Source organism: Cebidichthys violaceus, unplaced genomic scaffold, assembly GCF_023349555.1.
Source record: "Cebidichthys violaceus isolate CVI_PGR_0920_01 unplaced genomic scaffold, fCebVio1.0.p SCAF_26, whole genome shotgun sequence".
NCBI classification, from domain to species: domain Eukaryota; kingdom Metazoa; phylum Chordata; class Actinopteri; order Perciformes; family Stichaeidae; genus Cebidichthys; species Cebidichthys violaceus.
In genome coordinates, this window is record NW_027176439.1 from 7,157,213 (window position 1) to 7,174,664 (window position 17,452).

The window sequence follows — 17,452 nt, forward strand, 5'->3', positions numbered from 1 at the left end:
AGTGCAGACCACATCATGTAAATGTCATGTAAATCGGATTCCGTTTGTCTCATAATTACGGCAAGTTTGGGACAGATTTGAGCAAGTCCAGTGGAGTTACATCAGCTTGTTGTTTAATGGCGAATCCCGTAAAATGGCCGCCACGGCTACGCCATTCCATCAAACGTAAAGCTTTGAGGAACTTTTAATTACAAAGGTCTTAAGAATGTACTGACCAAATTTGAAGTGGACCTGACAAAGTCCCTATGAGGAGTTCGTTAAAGTATAGCGAATAGAAATTAAGGGAAAATTAACACAAAAATCAAAATGACTTCCTTTTAATTTTAGAGAATGGTCCCAAGAGACATTTTTTTTAGGTCTCCATGTGATACATGTGCCTACCAAATGTCATGCATGTAGGTCAAACGTAGCGCTGGGGCTGCGTTTTTGAATATTTGTTTGTTTGTTTGAAATATTTATTTCCATCACCTATGACACATGCACAAAGTTCCAAGGCTTGTTGAGCATCCTAAGCCACAGGAAAATAAGCTTCTTTTTTTGGCGAATGACGCATTGCCACGGCAACAGTGTTTTAACGACAACTCACAATATTCATGATGAAGCATCATCAATGTTTTAAGGCTTAATTCATCAAATCTGAGACTGATCTGGGCAACTTCCTGGGAGGAGTACATCAAAGTATAAAACTTGTCATTTCCCTTTGCCAGTAGGTGGCGCTATGACTTTGTGAAAATGTTGCTATGGAAATGTGCTCAGGCCTGGAGCAGCATCATGGTTAAGAAGTTTAGGGCAGATTGAATAAAGTACCTTGGAGTTACAACAACTTCCTCTTTCATGGCGAATGGCACGAAATGGCCGTGACATGGGCGCCACATAAAACGAAAGTCGTTCAATGTCTGTAGACCATTTTAGCAACTTTTCATCAGTAATGTCTTTAGATCACCCTGACCAAATTTGAAGTCTATCGCATAAATTCTGTGGGAGGAGTTTGTTAAAGTACAACGCCTGAAAACGATGAAAAATGCCTAAAAATGCAAAAAATGGTCGTATTACTGTATCGCCCCCTAGTGGTTGTATGGAATGAAAACGTGAGAGTATATTACAGAACACAATGTGGACATATGCTAGATATCAACAAGCTTTTGGTAACTTTTGATGATATAGATCCAATAATGATCCTCAGCAAATTTGGTACCAATCAGACCCAGCGTGGAGGAGGAGCTGGACGTGTGTGTCAAAGTTAAAGTAAATCGGACATACTGGGTGAGAGGCGGTCAAACTTCTAGGGGGCGCTAGAGAGCAACTTTGTCAAACTCGAGCATGAGACCATTAAAATATAAAATGTTACCGCAGTCCTGATATGTTCGCCAAATATGGGGAGTTTTGGGATATGATAAAGCCGTGAACAGACAAATAATAATAATAATTCCTCCAGTTTCAATAGAGACCTCGGGCCCTAATAACACCAAATGCTGCATTTAATGTCTCCTCTGTGAGGACTTTAATTTACAGATAAGATATTTATTATATCTTTAAATAATATTCGAATGAATAAAAAAAAGTTTGGTATGTTTTCTTTATGTCATTATAATGTTATTTAGCTGACACCGTCGAATTTGGTAAAATATTTAGCTACAACGTGATTTGTTTTCCGCAATCGACGCTCGTTGTGGGTTTTACCGGTGGAGGCTATATTTTCCGACAGCACGTGAAGGCAGCACTGGGCCTGCCTCTACTTCCTGTAAGAGAAGCTCGGTCAGCTGTCACAATCTGAGCAGAAGAAGAGGAGCACCACGCAGCGAAGATGTCGAGTTTTAACAACAAGTTTAGCGCCTACTCGATGACTCAACTCAACGAAATTCTAGAGGACGACGAAAAACTCTCACAGATGGTCCAGGAGATGGACGAGGTACGTGAAGCTATCGGCTTTTGTAGTCCAGCGTTAGCTACTGACTCCTCGTCTCGGTCACTGTGTTCTTCAGCCCTTTGTTGTGCTCTCACAGCGTCTCCGACGGGTCGGTAATGGCTGCTTCGAATCACATTGAGGATTCGTTTCACTAATGTGTGTTGTCAACTGGACTTCATTGTTCTGGAAACCAAAATAAGCACACATCGTTAACCTTGGGAGCGGAGCATTGTCTCAAGTTGAGCCCTCAGAGGGGACCGGGTTTACGACGTGTCGGGGCTCGTTTACGTCCAGCAGTGTGGACGGGGAGTCTCTCTCACTACATAGTGAAGTTAGAGCTATGGCCTAGCTTCCTCACACTTCAGACAGGTCGTCGCGCTAAAAGCTCCACTCACGAAACTGCCAACGTGAGAGTGACGGCGCAGGTAGACCGATACCGAGGAGCACGTGACTGAACAGCCGCATCTAAAGCACGAGCTCGGTGACAGCGATGAGTACGAACACGGTAACGGATGTTCTCCGCTGTCAGCGGCCGTGTCGTTGAAGAAAGCGACGCTGAATTCACCAGATGACTTTGTTCATTCACAACATGTCTGACGTGAGGCCGTTATTAACGGACCCTGATCCAGCAGCACGAGTCAGCACCTTCCACTGAAGGGTTAGCTGCTTTGCTCTCTTATCATATCAGTGTGATGATACGCCTCAGTGTTTCCACACACGCACACACACGCACACGCACACACGATAACACATGTTTTCTTCATTTTATTTCCTCTTCTGTTTTATACAGGATTGATCCACATTATGTCCGCTCCAGCGGTGTGGGGCTGAATCAGCTGCTCACTGTCACTGTAGAGTGTGAACACTTTATTTTTAGTAATCAATAATTAGAAATGTTGTCATGGCGCAGTGTGTTTTCCTTCTGGCTAATACCTGATTTAAAAAACAAAACAAGAAGCCTGAGAAACTCAAAGCTGCTGTACGTCAGCTCAAGTGCTTCTGGATCCATTTCACCTCACAAAGAACACTCGTTATATTTCTCCATGGAGACGTTGAGCCAGCTCTGTTGTTGTGATCCACATCGTCCCCGGCGGTTTTTCTTTTTTTGCCGTTCCCCGTAGCTTACTTAGAGGGAGGAGACTCGTGTACCGCACAGGACGCCGCAGTGTTGACTTGAGTTAAGTCATGAGACTCTACTGGAGAGATGGAACAGAAGCAGACGAGTGAAGACGTGTCTGAGTCAGAATCAGAGGCGGAGCGGCCCGGGGAAGTCCTCTCTTTGTGACTGTAAGGGAACAAAAGGTGCTGTCACAGGACGTGGAACCAGAGAGCGCTGAGAACTACACAGCTGGAGAACACAGACACACAGAAACACACACATACACAGAGACACACACACACACACACACACACACACACACACACACACACACACACACACACACACAGGCACAGAGACACACACATACACACAGGCACAGAGAGACACACACACACACACACACACACACACACACACACACAGGCACAGGCACAGAGACACACACATACACACAGACACAGAGACACACACAGGCACAGAGACACACACAGACACAGAGACACACACATACACACAGACACAGAGACACACACATATACACAGACACAGAGACAGACACAGAGACACACACATACACACATACACAGAGACAGACACAGACCCTTCTTGCCAGAGGTGTGTCGTGTGGCACGTGTCTCCCTTTTGAATAATGCAAAATCCTTCTGTCGTGGATTTGTTTAGATTCAGTGGATCCTGTTTTCACGCGAGTTGAACTTGAATTTGTCGTACCTAGATACCGTGTAATAGTAGTTGTTTCTTTGCTCGGGCAGCAGCACATATTTAAAACTATGTTGGATCTCTCTAGCGACACCTCGTGAGCGTCCACTGCGCTGAAAGCCGGCATGATCTCGGTTTGCAGATGACCCAGTTCTCCGACGTCAAACGCACGATGTTTACGGCTCGTTTTTTTAAGCTTTCTGCTTTACGTTGCATTTTGAAGCGAGTCGAGATTAAGCCGAGGATCATCTCTCGCATTTGTCTTCTTAACTTTGGGGGTCCTCGCTAATCCAGAGAGAGGTTTTACAGAGCACGCTCGCTGCAGTTCATGTTAGTGCCTCGATGAGCGGCTGTTTTAATGGATTCTTTAGAGGCTTATGCTGATATACATACTAAGGAAATCAACATATGATCACAATATGTCAGCTGATAGTTATTTATTATAACGTACATATATCACATGAAGGAAAATAACTCTTGATGGGATCCGTTGGATTTTTGAGCAAGATGCACACTGAGCGGAACATTTTAACATCAACTGTGCTCTGTGTGACGGAAACACTTTCTGAATGATGCCGAAGCCTGTTGACAACAAGCGTTCTCTCGTCGAGCGTTCTCTCGTCGAGCGTTCTCTTGCTGAGCGTTCTCTCGTCGAGCGTTCTCTTGTTGCATATCTACAGATTTAGGTTTAGAGTATGTCGCTAGTTCGCTTTATAGTTTGTTCTATTTCGCTAATTTGTTGGTGCAAATAACTCATCAATCAGCAGTTGTTGAGGTTGACATGTTTACCAAACACAGCCACATCTGCAGTCAGCTGTTATCAGTCCAACTCGAATACTAATATTTCAATACTCTTCTAGTAGTACATTTGATGGTTTTGGCCATTGCGGACTCCACAGAAGTTCGTTCACGTTTGTAGGTCAGAGTTCTGGAGCCAAAGCTCAGCGTCGGACTCGTCCTGCTTCACACTAATGACACGACGTCCTGTGAGATTTCATGTGGCTTTTACTTGTGGTCAAACAAGAGAAAGGAAGGAGGAAGTGCAACTGAAATGAGTTTGATCGTAAGAATTGCTGAAGCAAAATGTGCTTCTAGTTTTAGAGGCGTATTACTACGGCGACCTGAGTCTATTTGTGGTTGAGCTGTTCCACCAGTCTGTGGTCCATCCGGACGAGCTCTGAACCTACATTCCCTGTATTTCAGCCTTCTTTATTTACGGAGGGAGTGGAGCGTTCACCCCCTCGTGCTCGGTTTGACAGAACAAGCCTGCGGTACGGATGCTATTTAAAGGTCTGCTTCTCCGGCGGGCCACGGCGAATGAGTGAACCGGCTCTTTCTGAAAGGGAGTCCGGTCACCTCGGGATACGATAGTGCAGCGGTGTAACGGTCACGTTTAGCCGCGCTCCCTGCATGAACTGTTGTTTTCCGTCAGTCCGACCTGCTCGGCCCCTTTTAGAAACCCTTCTGCTGGGTATTTTGGGAGTTTTCCTACATGTTCTTGCTGCCCAATCCTGGTTATATTTGCACATATAACATGTTGACTGGATGTGTGAAATGAGTCATTTGAGAAGTAGCAGGAGACTTTGTTTTTATTTTTTACAAGCTACACATCCTCAGCTTCTGAAGTGGCAGCAGGCGTTGCTTCTCTGTTGTGACAGTTGTGGTGCAACGGATCATAAAACTCAGGATCAGTCACGGATCGGATCGGCCCAAAAGAAAAAAAGGTGCAAATAGAACTTGTAGAGATCCCTGGTCTCGTTGTTTTGCTGATCATCGATTATCCATAGTGTTGAATATACAGCTGGTCTACAAGGATCCAGAATCATTCCAACTGCTCAGGTCGGTGCCAAGAATTCTAAAAGTTATTCTTGTACTTTGTCGTTTCTTTCTTCATAAAAGACTGTATTGTTAATGATTAAAACAAGTCTTGTCATTCGTAGTTTTATTGATGTATTATAATCTGTTAATAGTTAATGTAAACAGCTCATAGTTCATCTCTAATATCTATTTATGTTGTTGTGAAAACATCTGCTTCAAACTACTGGATTCATTGAAGTTTCTCACCAACACTACATTTTACAGATTACATGTGAACTCATCACGATAACGTTATAATTCACCTTCAGCCAGTCCTCATGTTCACTGAGCAGAGCCTGAAGGCATCATAGTGTAAGTGAACCTTTGATCTCCTCATGTTCATTTAAACACTGATTGATTGTTTACAGTGGAACATTATCAGAGATCAGAGACTAGAAGAGCATTAATACAGATGTCCTACTTCATATTCTACTGAATATTAGAGGATAACGATCGTCAGTAAAACTTTACTTTCACAGTGTGACGTTAACGTTAAACTGTCGTTAATCCACGGTTCACGTATGTGATGAGCCGAGGGGGGATCCATGTGGATCAACAGTGGTCCGTTGCACCATTAATAGTGTGCATAAGAAGTGGACAGAGTCACTGGAACGTCACCGCCGGTTTGTTGACTGCCGTTTTGAAGCTCGAGTGTGGAGCTGAGTTCAACTGAATGCTGAACAAAATATTTGTTACAATTAACTTTCACAAACTGAAAACACAGTGAAAGGGTCAAAGCTCAAAGACCAAAACACGGACTAGTTTCAGACTGAACAACGCTGTGGTAACGACCTGTCTGTCAGCGTGTAGCCCCGCCCCTAAAGCATCCCCTGCTTTATGGTCTGTTTGACTCTAAATGGACCATAATGTACTAAATGAACATCATGCTGTATTGAAGAAGACTGGAAACTAGAGATTGAGACCATAAACTCATGTTTACAATGTTTACTGAGGGAATAAATCAAGAGAGAAGTAGAGTCATTTTAGACTAGACTTCTATACAACCAGAGGAGTCGCCCCCTGATGGACACTAGAGAGAATGCAGTTTTAAGACACTTCAGTCGGCTTCACTTTCAGACCTGGAGGTTTCCGCCTAATTGTAAATTATACCAAAGTGAACACCTTTTAGGTTTGGGCTTTTTGTGTTTAATAAAACATGATATTTGAAGTTCTCTGCAAACTGGCAATTTTACACATTTCCTTCTTTGACATTTTCAAGATGAATCGATAATAAAACAAACCGTTAGTTGCAGCCATGATTGTGTTTGTGTTTGTGTTCATATTTGATTTTATTGAGGAGCAGCCGGCGGTGAGTGACGGAGGCTTTTCCAGGCATTTCACCGCTGTAGTTCTTTACCTGCACGCCTGAATGGAATGCAGTCATGATGATTATTATTGGATACACCTGTGGTTTTCCTGCTGTAACAAGTCGGATCGTCTGTTCATTGTTTAGTAACGGGCAGTCGTTGCGGTTGTCTGTTCCCTCTGGCCCCTCATCGCGCTGCTGAAATTAAGTTTTCTCCTCTCGTCGTAAAAGAGAGGCTGCTGGTTTTGAGCAGCTCGATGACACATTTGTTCTCACGGTTTGTCTTTCTAAAAATAAGAGAAGAGGCTCGTGGGAGCTGTGTGATAAACCTGGCAGGTTAAGTGCGATGATTCATAGTTAATATTCACTACAATAACTTTCCATTTTATTTCTTGGATGTTTCTCAGCAACGAATCAATATTATTTGCAGAGGAGGACGTCTTCCCTTCACCCGGGTTCAGTTTGAATCCAGCATGAAAGAAAAAGGAATACTACTAACTTTGGATATTTTTTCTCACATGGTGTTGTTTTTGTCGTCTCCTTGTAGATGCAGGAAGTCCAGCAGAGCAAGGAGACGACGCTGGTCGGCAACCGGACCCTGGCGGAGCAAAACCTGGCCCTGCAGCCCAGACTGGATCACAAGAAGGAGGAGCTCACCAAGCGCTACAACGGTCTCCAGGAGAGCTTTGAGTCCTACCAGCTCCGCAAATCCACCCTAGGTACAGCAGCAGTACCTTTTATTCATTAGTTCCTCTCAGCGGCTTGAACTTTTAATGTTCTCCAGCTCTTGCCAAATGTCAGCACTCTTGTCCATGAAGTCATTGGAAAACTGATACATGGACAAACAGGGAATCCAACACAATATACACAATATCTACATTTTACTTTACATCCTGGTCTCTGCTAGCGTTGTGTTGGTGTAAGAACGTTCAAACACGATTGATATTACAGGGAAGCTTTGTGTGCTCACACCCCCCACACCGGTATGCTGAATCTATTTTGTATAACCATATATATATATATATATATATATATATATATATATATATATATATATATATATATATATATATATATATATATAATTCAATAATTAATTAAAAAGTAGTGTATTGCGCACTTTTATTTCAAAGTACTGTTATATGAACAAAAGTACAATAACATTTGGTTTGAAACCCTTTAAACAGATCAGGTTCTTGTTAACAGCAGTATTCTTCACACAGTATATTATACTTATTATATCTCTATTCTCTGTGGTCAGCGTGTGACTTTATTTAAACGTTCCACTGCTGTGCAACATGAATACAATGTTTCAGCACGTTTCAGCTAACACTAGTCGTCCTGCAGTTTGTATCTATCTCTGTGGCGTCTGTTAGCTTGTCTTTAGTTTATCTCTACTTCTCCACACGCTGCATCCAAAACTGTAAACTCATACCTCATATTCATAGACTACTTTATTTTCCCTGTAAAGAAACAAGTTTTACATGCATGGTCAAAATAATAATTAAATGAAGATGTTTAAGATCTCCGGTTTCTAAAGCATCTCAATAAACCAACTCAAAAATTCAGCACAACATACGGAATATACTCCATACGGCGAGCTTGAATCGGCTCCACAATCAGCAGGACAAGTGGCACGTTGTCTCTTTATCTCCATCAACATCATTCTACTTTAACTTTTCTTCTTTTCATCCAAAATGTTGCCATGTTGGCGTTTTTTTGTTTTCTTTGAGGACCAATTCTGTCACGTCTCATCGCCCCATAAAAACACAAGAACTTCCTAAGAAGCAAACACAAAGCACGCCGTGCGCATCTCCGTCACGCCGCTGCTGAAACGCGATCTCCGTCACGCCTGATGGAGCACAGCCAGTCGCTACATCGCAGCTAGTGGCTGCGTTAGTTCATTAGGAATATAGCATGACGTTAATAGTTGTCATATTGCTTATTTATAATACAACACAAGTCTCGTTCACCGGACTGGCTAAACCGGAAATCTAGGCCAACTCCGGTCTCTACATATTAGTACTGTAATACGTTGTGATAAATATCTATTTTACCAAAACGAATATTAATGTATCCGAATATTAACACACTAATAAACGGTATGATTTTACATCCACATTTATTCAGACATGGAGTGAAATCAAATAATTTACAGTCTTAATCAGAAAATGGAACAGTGGCTGAAACCTAAACAGGATTATTCTTTTGATTCTGTGATGGTGACGGCTGAGATATGAACAGGGAGAGGTGTGACGAGGGTTCTGGGTAAGGGTTCTGGGTAAGGGTTCTGGGTTAGTGACGGCTGAGATACGAACAGGGAGAGGTGTGATGAGGGTTCTGGGTTAGGGTTCTGGGTAAGGGTTCTGGGTTAGTGACGGCTGAGATATGAACAGGGAGAGGTGTGACGAGGGTTCTGGGCTGTCTGTGCGGTGCGACTTCACCACTTTCAGCTCACTGAAATGATCTGCCTCTAGTGTTGGAGACCTACTCAGTCGTCCTCATAGGAAGCTGTGCTGTTAAGTTTTTTTTGTTTGTTCTTCTGCTTGAACACACTCTGAACAGACCGGTTTCACCGGTTTCTCGTGTTTCCCGTCAGACGGCGTACGCTTCCTTTTTTTTCTTCCACCAGAAGCCCAGCTGTTGCGTTTCTTGATTGAACTCACTGTTTGGGAGTTGAGCGGGTTCCACGTCAGTGAGATCTCATAAGCGCTCGTAGGGCTGTGAGAACCCTTAATAGGCGCACCTTCACAGTACCTCCTAGTGTGTGAAGAAGAGGGAGGGACAATTCTCGTGGCCTTGGTGACGCATGCGGCGGTTGCCAAGCAGCCAGCTCAAAATAGCATGCCGACTACTCTGCCACGCTGATAAAAGTTTGACTTTGCCTTCTTCCCTGCGAGGCATGCAGGCTCTGAAAAGCCTGGTTCCAGTATGTTTAACGGGTCTGCAGCCTTTTTGGTACAAAGTTCCATTTTTTATTTTTCCATTTTTTTTTTTTTTGAGAAACATTGAGTTTAACTATGAGACCACATCAAAGTTGAGATATCTGTCCATTATCTGTAACACTTATCCTGTATGTGTTTTTACAGCTCTTATCTGATGATTTAAATGTTGGCTATTGGAGTGTTCGTACTGGGGAGTAGCATACGTTTAGCTCCTTGACCTTTCCCTGAAGCCTTCGAGGCGTTAAACGTCTTTGCTTCCCGACCTGAAGCGGCGCAACATCCAAAGCCCATACAGGACTCGACACACCGACGCAGCAGTGTGTTGTCAGTAAGCGATGGCTTTTGTCAAATGTAGGTTACCCGGTGTCCCCCTTCCCCCCGTGTCCCAGCCGTCCTAGTTGTGGATTTTCTGTGTGGAGCAGCTGGAGAAGGACGGCGACGCTCACAGCTGAGAGAAATGGAGCCGTTTGACCCAGATGTTATTAACAGTTACCCCAGTGCCACCGCCCTCCCTAACCTGTTTTTCCCAGGAAATGTGTGACCTCTGCCTTACCCTTCACACACACACACACACACACACACACACACACACACACACACACACACACACACACACACACACACACACACACACACACACACACACACACACACACACACACACACACACACAGAGAGAGAGAGAGAGAGAGAGAGAGAGAGAGAGAGAGAGAGAGAGAGAGAGAGAGAGAGAGAGAGAGAGAGAGAGAGAGAGAGAGAGAGAGAGAGAGAGAGAGAGAGAGAGAGAGAGAGAGAGACTAAATGGCTGTCTCATGATCTCCAGGCCCAGACTTTGTGTCGTGGTCTCCCAGCGGGTTCTCCGGTCTCCCGGCGGGTTCTCCGCTTGGCCAGAGAATCGCAGCTTTGTGAGGAGTGCTGCTGGAGTCTGCTTCGTTTTTCCCCTCAATCAAAATGTGTCAGTGAAATTCGGCACACCAACACACTTTTTTTTTAATCATCAGTTAATATGAAATCTGGGTCTTGCGAACGGTTGGTTGTTTGTGGAATCCCTCAAAACATTTTCTCGGCTCATGGTTTGTCATGGCGTCCAGGCCGGAAATGAAAACGTGTTGCATAAGATCTTCTTCACGCGTGTCTCACAGGTCAGCCCGCTGACGCATGAAACAAGAAAAGTGGCCGAGCTGCTCCTTGTGCAACGTTAATCATTAGTGCTTTGCCGCTCATTGTTCTGTTCTGTGTGATGCAGTCTTTCATTGTCGGGATCTTGTTCTTATGGATTCTGACGAGCTAAACGTGACAGGGCGAACTGCAGCCAGTTTGACAGGCTTGTTATGTAACTCAGTCATTTAGCTAGTTATTTAAAAACTGCAAGAGCGTTGGAGCAGCGACGTAGTAAAGTCACTTGAGGTTTAGTTATATTGTTACTCTCTGGACTTCTATCAGAGAAAGAGGTGATATTCACAGGAAATGGGTCTGGCACCCCCTAAAACTCCCTGTGTAGTTGTCACGCACCACATCTCCTGGGCAGATGTTTATTGCAAAGCGAGATCATTAAAATTAGATAATTTTGCCAGGGAGTTATCACCGGATCTTTAGTGCGCACTGATACAAATGTGATAGCTACCGCTAAGCTCTTGTGTCATTTTTCCTTATTGAAGGAGCCAGTCGATTTTATTGCTCAAGTCAGAGGTGACGCACTGAGGCGATAAAGTTGTGACATTTTAACTGCGGCGCTACTTCATTGATGTACTCAAAAGCAAAAACCGCTCTTGAAGAAAGTGTGGAGGTAGCTTGGCCAGTCTTTTTTGCTAACGTATGGCTTTGTTATTGTCCTGTGCCTTTCACACACTTGACCGCCAGCACTCATTGAGCATTATTAACACGTAATGTACCATGGAACATATTAGAAATTCAAATTAAAGATACCACAAGGCGGTCCCTGTGGATGAATGTGGTAGTGTTTCCTTTAGAAAACTAATTTTACTGCACTTGGTGGCACCGATGACGAGCATTAGGAATAACTGTTTAGAAATAACCATTCTGCTCCGCTGATGGTCTTGCTTACTTATGTAGGTCTTCTAGAGCCATCAGTATTCATTTGGCTGTTTCATAACCAGTTACAGTAGCTTTACTTTATGTCACCATTACGTTGACATTAGTGGTTTTGAGTGGTATTTTACGACATCAATTATATTACATTATAACTGCTAAAGCAATGTTGTCATTGTGAGCATTTTAGCACGCTCACTGTAGAAATGGAATGTGAGGAAACGGGTCATTCAAGTTAACGCAGCAGGATGTCAGAGTCCACTTGACTCACTGAGGTGAGGAACGACTAAAACGAGTCAAAATGAACAGCTTTGTTCTTCATCCACTCTCATCTCACGAGTACACCGCTATGGCTCTGTGAGTGACCACTTTGATTGTTGCGCAGCACTAAAGCGTGGTGGAATTAGCGAGCTAGCTAACTAGCATACTGTTGGAGCGCCTCACTCTCGAGCTACCTAGCTAACCAGCCAGCTGTGACGACACTATGACTCACTGACTGGGTTCAGGTGGCCCCGCATAGAGGGGTCCATGTTAGCACATCAGGTTAGACTGGAGTCTCTGCTGGATTAGAGATCCACTCTGTCGTGTGGAGGCTTGGTGGAATGACGGTGAGTTGACAGTTCTGTACCGTTGGTCTTAATTGCGTGTATGTGATCCCGGCCTTAGTCGGTGTTAACTTTCAGCACTGCTTAGGAACCAAAACAAAACAGACCACGCCCGTTTCTGGTGACTCTGTGGGGCTTTGCATGTCCACAGCAAACAGAGGCGTTGTGGCTGTTCACAGGACCGAGACGCATCTCACATATCCTGCCTCACCTCTGCTGTGACAGGCCCATTACTAGGACTATTCAGTCATTTCAGGTTAAACTACGGAGGGATTATTTGGGGGGGGTGGTGGTGTGTTGATCACACTTAATCCAGACTGGATCTGTGTAAACGCTGCACCACTCTCTTGTGACTGGAATGTGTTGAAAGAGGTTGTGCAAAAGGAGGTGATGAGTTGTTAAAGATGTTGTTGCAGCTAAAAGGATCAAAACAGAGTGAAATAACTCTGTTTATTGTGTTAATCACATAATCACAATGAAGTTTGTTTTTGGAAGGTGTCTCATTCAGTCACCAGTCAGCAGGATACATGATGCTGCTACAGTGCCACCTTGTGGCCAAAAGGCACCAAATCACTCGGGTGTCACACTCTGACTGCTTAGCTGAAGCTAAACGGAATGCAACATCGAAAATGTGCCAAAGTAACTTTTTTCCGGCTTGGTCCAGAGATGTTCTTTACCAACATTTGGTGGCAGTTGCTCCAAATTTGACACGAGGAGCAGCAAAAAAAAACAGATTTGGATGCAAATGGGCATACCTTCATATGGATGGATTCGTCTGGACCCACATAAAAAAAATGATTTAGTTTTAATACTAACAGTTGAAAAGTTGCAGGACAAATGGTCATTGTGTCACCATTTGGTTTTACATCTGTTCAATATGTGTTGAGTGCTGCTCAGCTTGGGGTCCATCAGAATAATGACATTTGTGCCGTTCCTCTGTCTTATTTAACAGACCACAAGTCAGGAAGCTCCTCCCTGGACATCTTGCTGGCCCTGCTGCAGGCGGAGGGAGCCAAAATAGAGGAGGAGACGGAGGTAAGCGCTGCACCGCTCACAGAGGATGACTTCACGTCAGTAATTCATATCCCTGCTGATGTCCTACAAAGGACAACCAGCAGGGTGACGGGTCAGTTTTTATACCTGCAATAGTGACCTGTTGACCTGTTGACGACTGCACATTAGGGATATTTTAGGTCTTAAAGATAAATAAATAGTTACGGAGTGAGATAGTAATACTCTGGAAGAAAAAACTCTTAGTTTATTCTTTAATGTTTTTATTTGTACACCTCGTATACTCTATCTTCAGTTATTAATCTTCATCTTCATCTTTTAGCCACATGCTGTAATGTCAAATAAGATAATTCCGTGCTGACGTCACCTCAGTTTGCCACCACACGCTATTGGTAGGTCAGCCAAGGGACCAGCGTGACGTTGGGCGAACCAGCAGGATTTGCAGAAGCGATATATTGATTGATTGCACACACCGTGTCACTCGCAGTAGAACCACTATTTCCACGGCAACAAGTGTAGAAACAGTCAAAACGTTTTTTAGAACGCCATGTGAAGAAGAACACTACAGAGGATACGGAGACGTGCGTCAAATGAGACTCTGTGAATCCTTTGCCCGCCCCCCCCCGGTGCATCCTGGGAAGCGTTCCCCCATGCCCACTCCCGGGACGTTGCGGCTCCTTGACCTCACCGTGGATGTTTTGTATTTTTCTTTCTTTTGCCGCTGGAGATCGTTGTTGTGGTGATGGGTCACACGGTGCGCAGCATTAATGTTCCCGGTTAAAATCCTGCCTCAGATCAACGTTGCATGTGTAGCGCTGCTTTTATCTTTATTTCTTTTAATTGTACGTATCGTATCTCCATTCTCTCTCCCTAAAACTGTTCCTCATCTCTTTACTTCTGCCAACAGAACATGGCTGACTCCTTTCTGGATGGCGACATGACCCTGGATTCCTTCATCGACGGCTATCAGAGCAACAGAAAGCTGGCCCACTTGAGACGGGTGAAGATCGAGAAACTGCAGGAGATGGTGCTGAACGGTCACCGGCTTCCCCAGGCGTACGTCCCCAACTCCCGATCTCAGGATGTGTCGGCGGCGGCCAGACCCTCCTCCACCTCGTCCCTCCTCAGCGAGGCCGACAGCGGCTCCGCCCCCGTCGCCCAGCCCAGGAGGAAACCCCCGCTCCCTCCGTCCCAGCCAGCCCCGGTTCTAAATTCGGCTCCGACCGCCGCTCCCCAGCCTCCCTCAGCCTTCTATTCGGCATCGCCGTACCCGCCGATTCCTCCCAGGACGGGCCAACCCTTCCCCAACGTCCCCTCCGACTACCCAAACCACTTCCTCTCTCAGTACCCACCGGCTGTGCCTCAGCGCCCCCCGCCCCGTATGGCCCCGCAGCCTGGCTTCATCATGCAGTAGATGGATAAAGGCAGTTGCCGCTCCAAGAGGAGTGCGTGTCGCAGACTTTACACTACTGGAACTCCTCTGAGAACGATTTCTTTTTCCTACGGCGTCTGCCTTTCTTGGAATACGACCAATCACAACGCAAGAGGGCAGACCCACGCTGGCCGGTCTGGTCATGTTCAGCTGAATCTCCGATAATCTCTGTGGATCGGCTCTCACCTCTCGCTCCCGTTAACACTCCCGACAAACGAAACAAAAAGACGACGAGATCGGTCCTCGCTTTAGCTGTGCCGACGCAGGCCGTCTCTGAGCCGGGACTCTCTGTCTCCTGCCGGTGCCCACCCGTCTCTCGCCTCCTTCAAAAGTGGTTCCTCAAGCTTTTATGGAACTCTAAAGTCATAAAAAAGAAAAGGGTTTGATTAGTCATTTCCACTCGCAGGCATACTAACTTACTGGTAATGTATATGCAAGCTAAGAGAGACCCTAATTACTGTGCAGTAATCCCAGAACACATTCAGGCGAAGACTGCATCCACGCTGTGACTTTTATTTTTGAAATCTAAAAAATCCACAAAGGTACATGGCGATATTTGAGTATCGGCGTTCGTTTTACAATACATAGTGCTAATGGAGTTATTTTAACGATAGACTGATGTGTGTGTGTGTGTGTGTGTGTGTGTGTAAAAGGAAGGGCTGTGGTTGGCGCGTCACTTTTCCAATATGCGGACATGTCCTCAAGAGAGAGTCCAGACCTGCTCGGTCCAAGATGGCTGACTGTCGCGCTCGGTCCGTCTCGGCGGAGAGGACCGGTGGCTGAACTGTTGTAACGAATGACCTGAAACGAAGGATTTCGTTTTCTTGTGTAGCCATACAGTACACTTCTGACGCGTGCCGTTCCTCTGTGGGTTCCCGTCGTAACGAAACACTCCCTTTTGGTTTTTATAATGACCGTTGTCTTAAATCCTCCTCGATCGGAGACCAGGAGACTACGGCAGCCGTTCTTTTGAGTTTCACACTTGAGCACCAAAGACTTCCACTCCGTGTTCAACCTTTCTTTCTTTTTTTATGCAAGTGAAATCGTTCCCAACATATCCGTTTGTGACATCAAGCTCAAACACTCCTTTTGTAAACATGCAAGGAAGATTTTACTTCCGGAGGGACTCGAAAGGTCAACCAGGTTTTGGAGGAACCATTTTATTTTATTTTTCTCCTCCCAACCGCTGTCGCTGTGCACTGTTTAAGAGCCACGAGTGCCTACACTTGAAGTGACGTCGATGGCGTCCTGCTGACTAACCCGGCTGTTTCTCGATGCTCAGCTGTTGAGGTTAGACACCCCCCCCCTCCTCCCAGCCAGCAGAGCAGTTGGTCCTCTCCTCCTGCTGCCGGTTTCATGTTCACCCAGATGGTAGGAAGAGGCGGCGTCTGACTGTCGAGCTTTGCTTCCCCAGCGAGAAGCAGAAACACCGGGACAGAGCGACACCCCCCCGCATGTATTGTAGTCGCTTCTATTGTTTTTTGTCTTTTTTCTTAATTGGTGAAATAACAGGGCTCTGAAATGTCTCGCGTCACATCTCGGTGACGACGAGAAGTGGACCTTAGGACGAACGAAGCACACAGAAGTACAGAAATGTCTGAAGCTAAAACGAACCAGCGTTTCTAAAACCAACGAAGAATGGATGATTAGTTTGTGCATGGCCTTTGATCTCTGTGTCCCATGATTCCTCTCTAACACCTTGTTTGTTGGGTCAGCTGTTGAGCTGCTCTTTACGTTCAAACTGATCCTCTATCCATGGTTTTATATGTGGTTGGTGATATTTTCAGTGTAATGTTGTAGCTATGTACTTATCATGAATGTTTCAGTGGAATTTAATGCTATTTTCAAGTTCAATAAATCTCAGATTTTTGTATCTGCTTTTATGTAGTTGCTTTATTATTGCACGTCTGACTTCCACTGTCCCTCAGTCGGCTCATGCAGTCGCATGTCTGTAAAGAGTAGGCTGTGGTTTTGCACGGAGTGATAGGTTTTTTGAAAATGAAGCGAGACAGCCATCTAGTGTTCCTGGGGTGATGATGAAGGAGGGGTTTCCAGTTTAATGGTGCCAGGATGTGATGGTGCTAAGAGACGTAACAATGTTTCATGAAAATATATCAACATAAATACTTCTCTACTCTATTTGTGTCTAATATTAACAGTACTAAATCACAGGTATACTTAGTTATAATATAAAAACTGTAAAAGTCACTAATATTGGCAATGTCTAGTATTATATTATATTGCAGTAATTACTTAAATGGAACAGAGGGCTGATCACAGAAGTACTGATTAATGTGATTTAAAGCAATAACACACACCTTATGTATGCTGCAGACTGGCTGTCTACTGGACGTGATTTGTATTAACAGTGTGACAGTTTGTGCTTTTGAATGCACCTCTACTCCGCTAATGTTGCATTCATGTCCCATTTGAAGCACGGAAGTTTGCATTTTTACTATTGTAAAAACCTACAACCCGTCTGAGCGGGCTTCGTATCTTCACTCACTGAATTATATTTAACT

The 17,452-nt window shown here is 44.7% G+C and overlaps 1 protein-coding gene across 1 annotated transcript; it reads left to right on the plus strand.

Moving 5' to 3' along the window:
• Positions 1-1,742: 1,742 nt before the first annotated feature.
• vps37ba (VPS37B subunit of ESCRT-I a) lies at positions 1,743-16,803 on the plus strand. Its single transcript, XM_068721026.1, has 4 exons — positions 1,743-1,909; positions 7,436-7,607; positions 13,440-13,522; positions 14,406-16,803. Exons 1-4 carry the CDS (start codon positions 1,805-1,807, stop codon positions 14,910-14,912), a joined length of 867 nt encoding a protein of 288 aa, XP_068577127.1. The 5' UTR covers positions 1,743-1,804; the 3' UTR covers positions 14,913-16,803.
• The last annotated feature ends 649 nt before the right edge of the window (positions 16,804-17,452 follow it).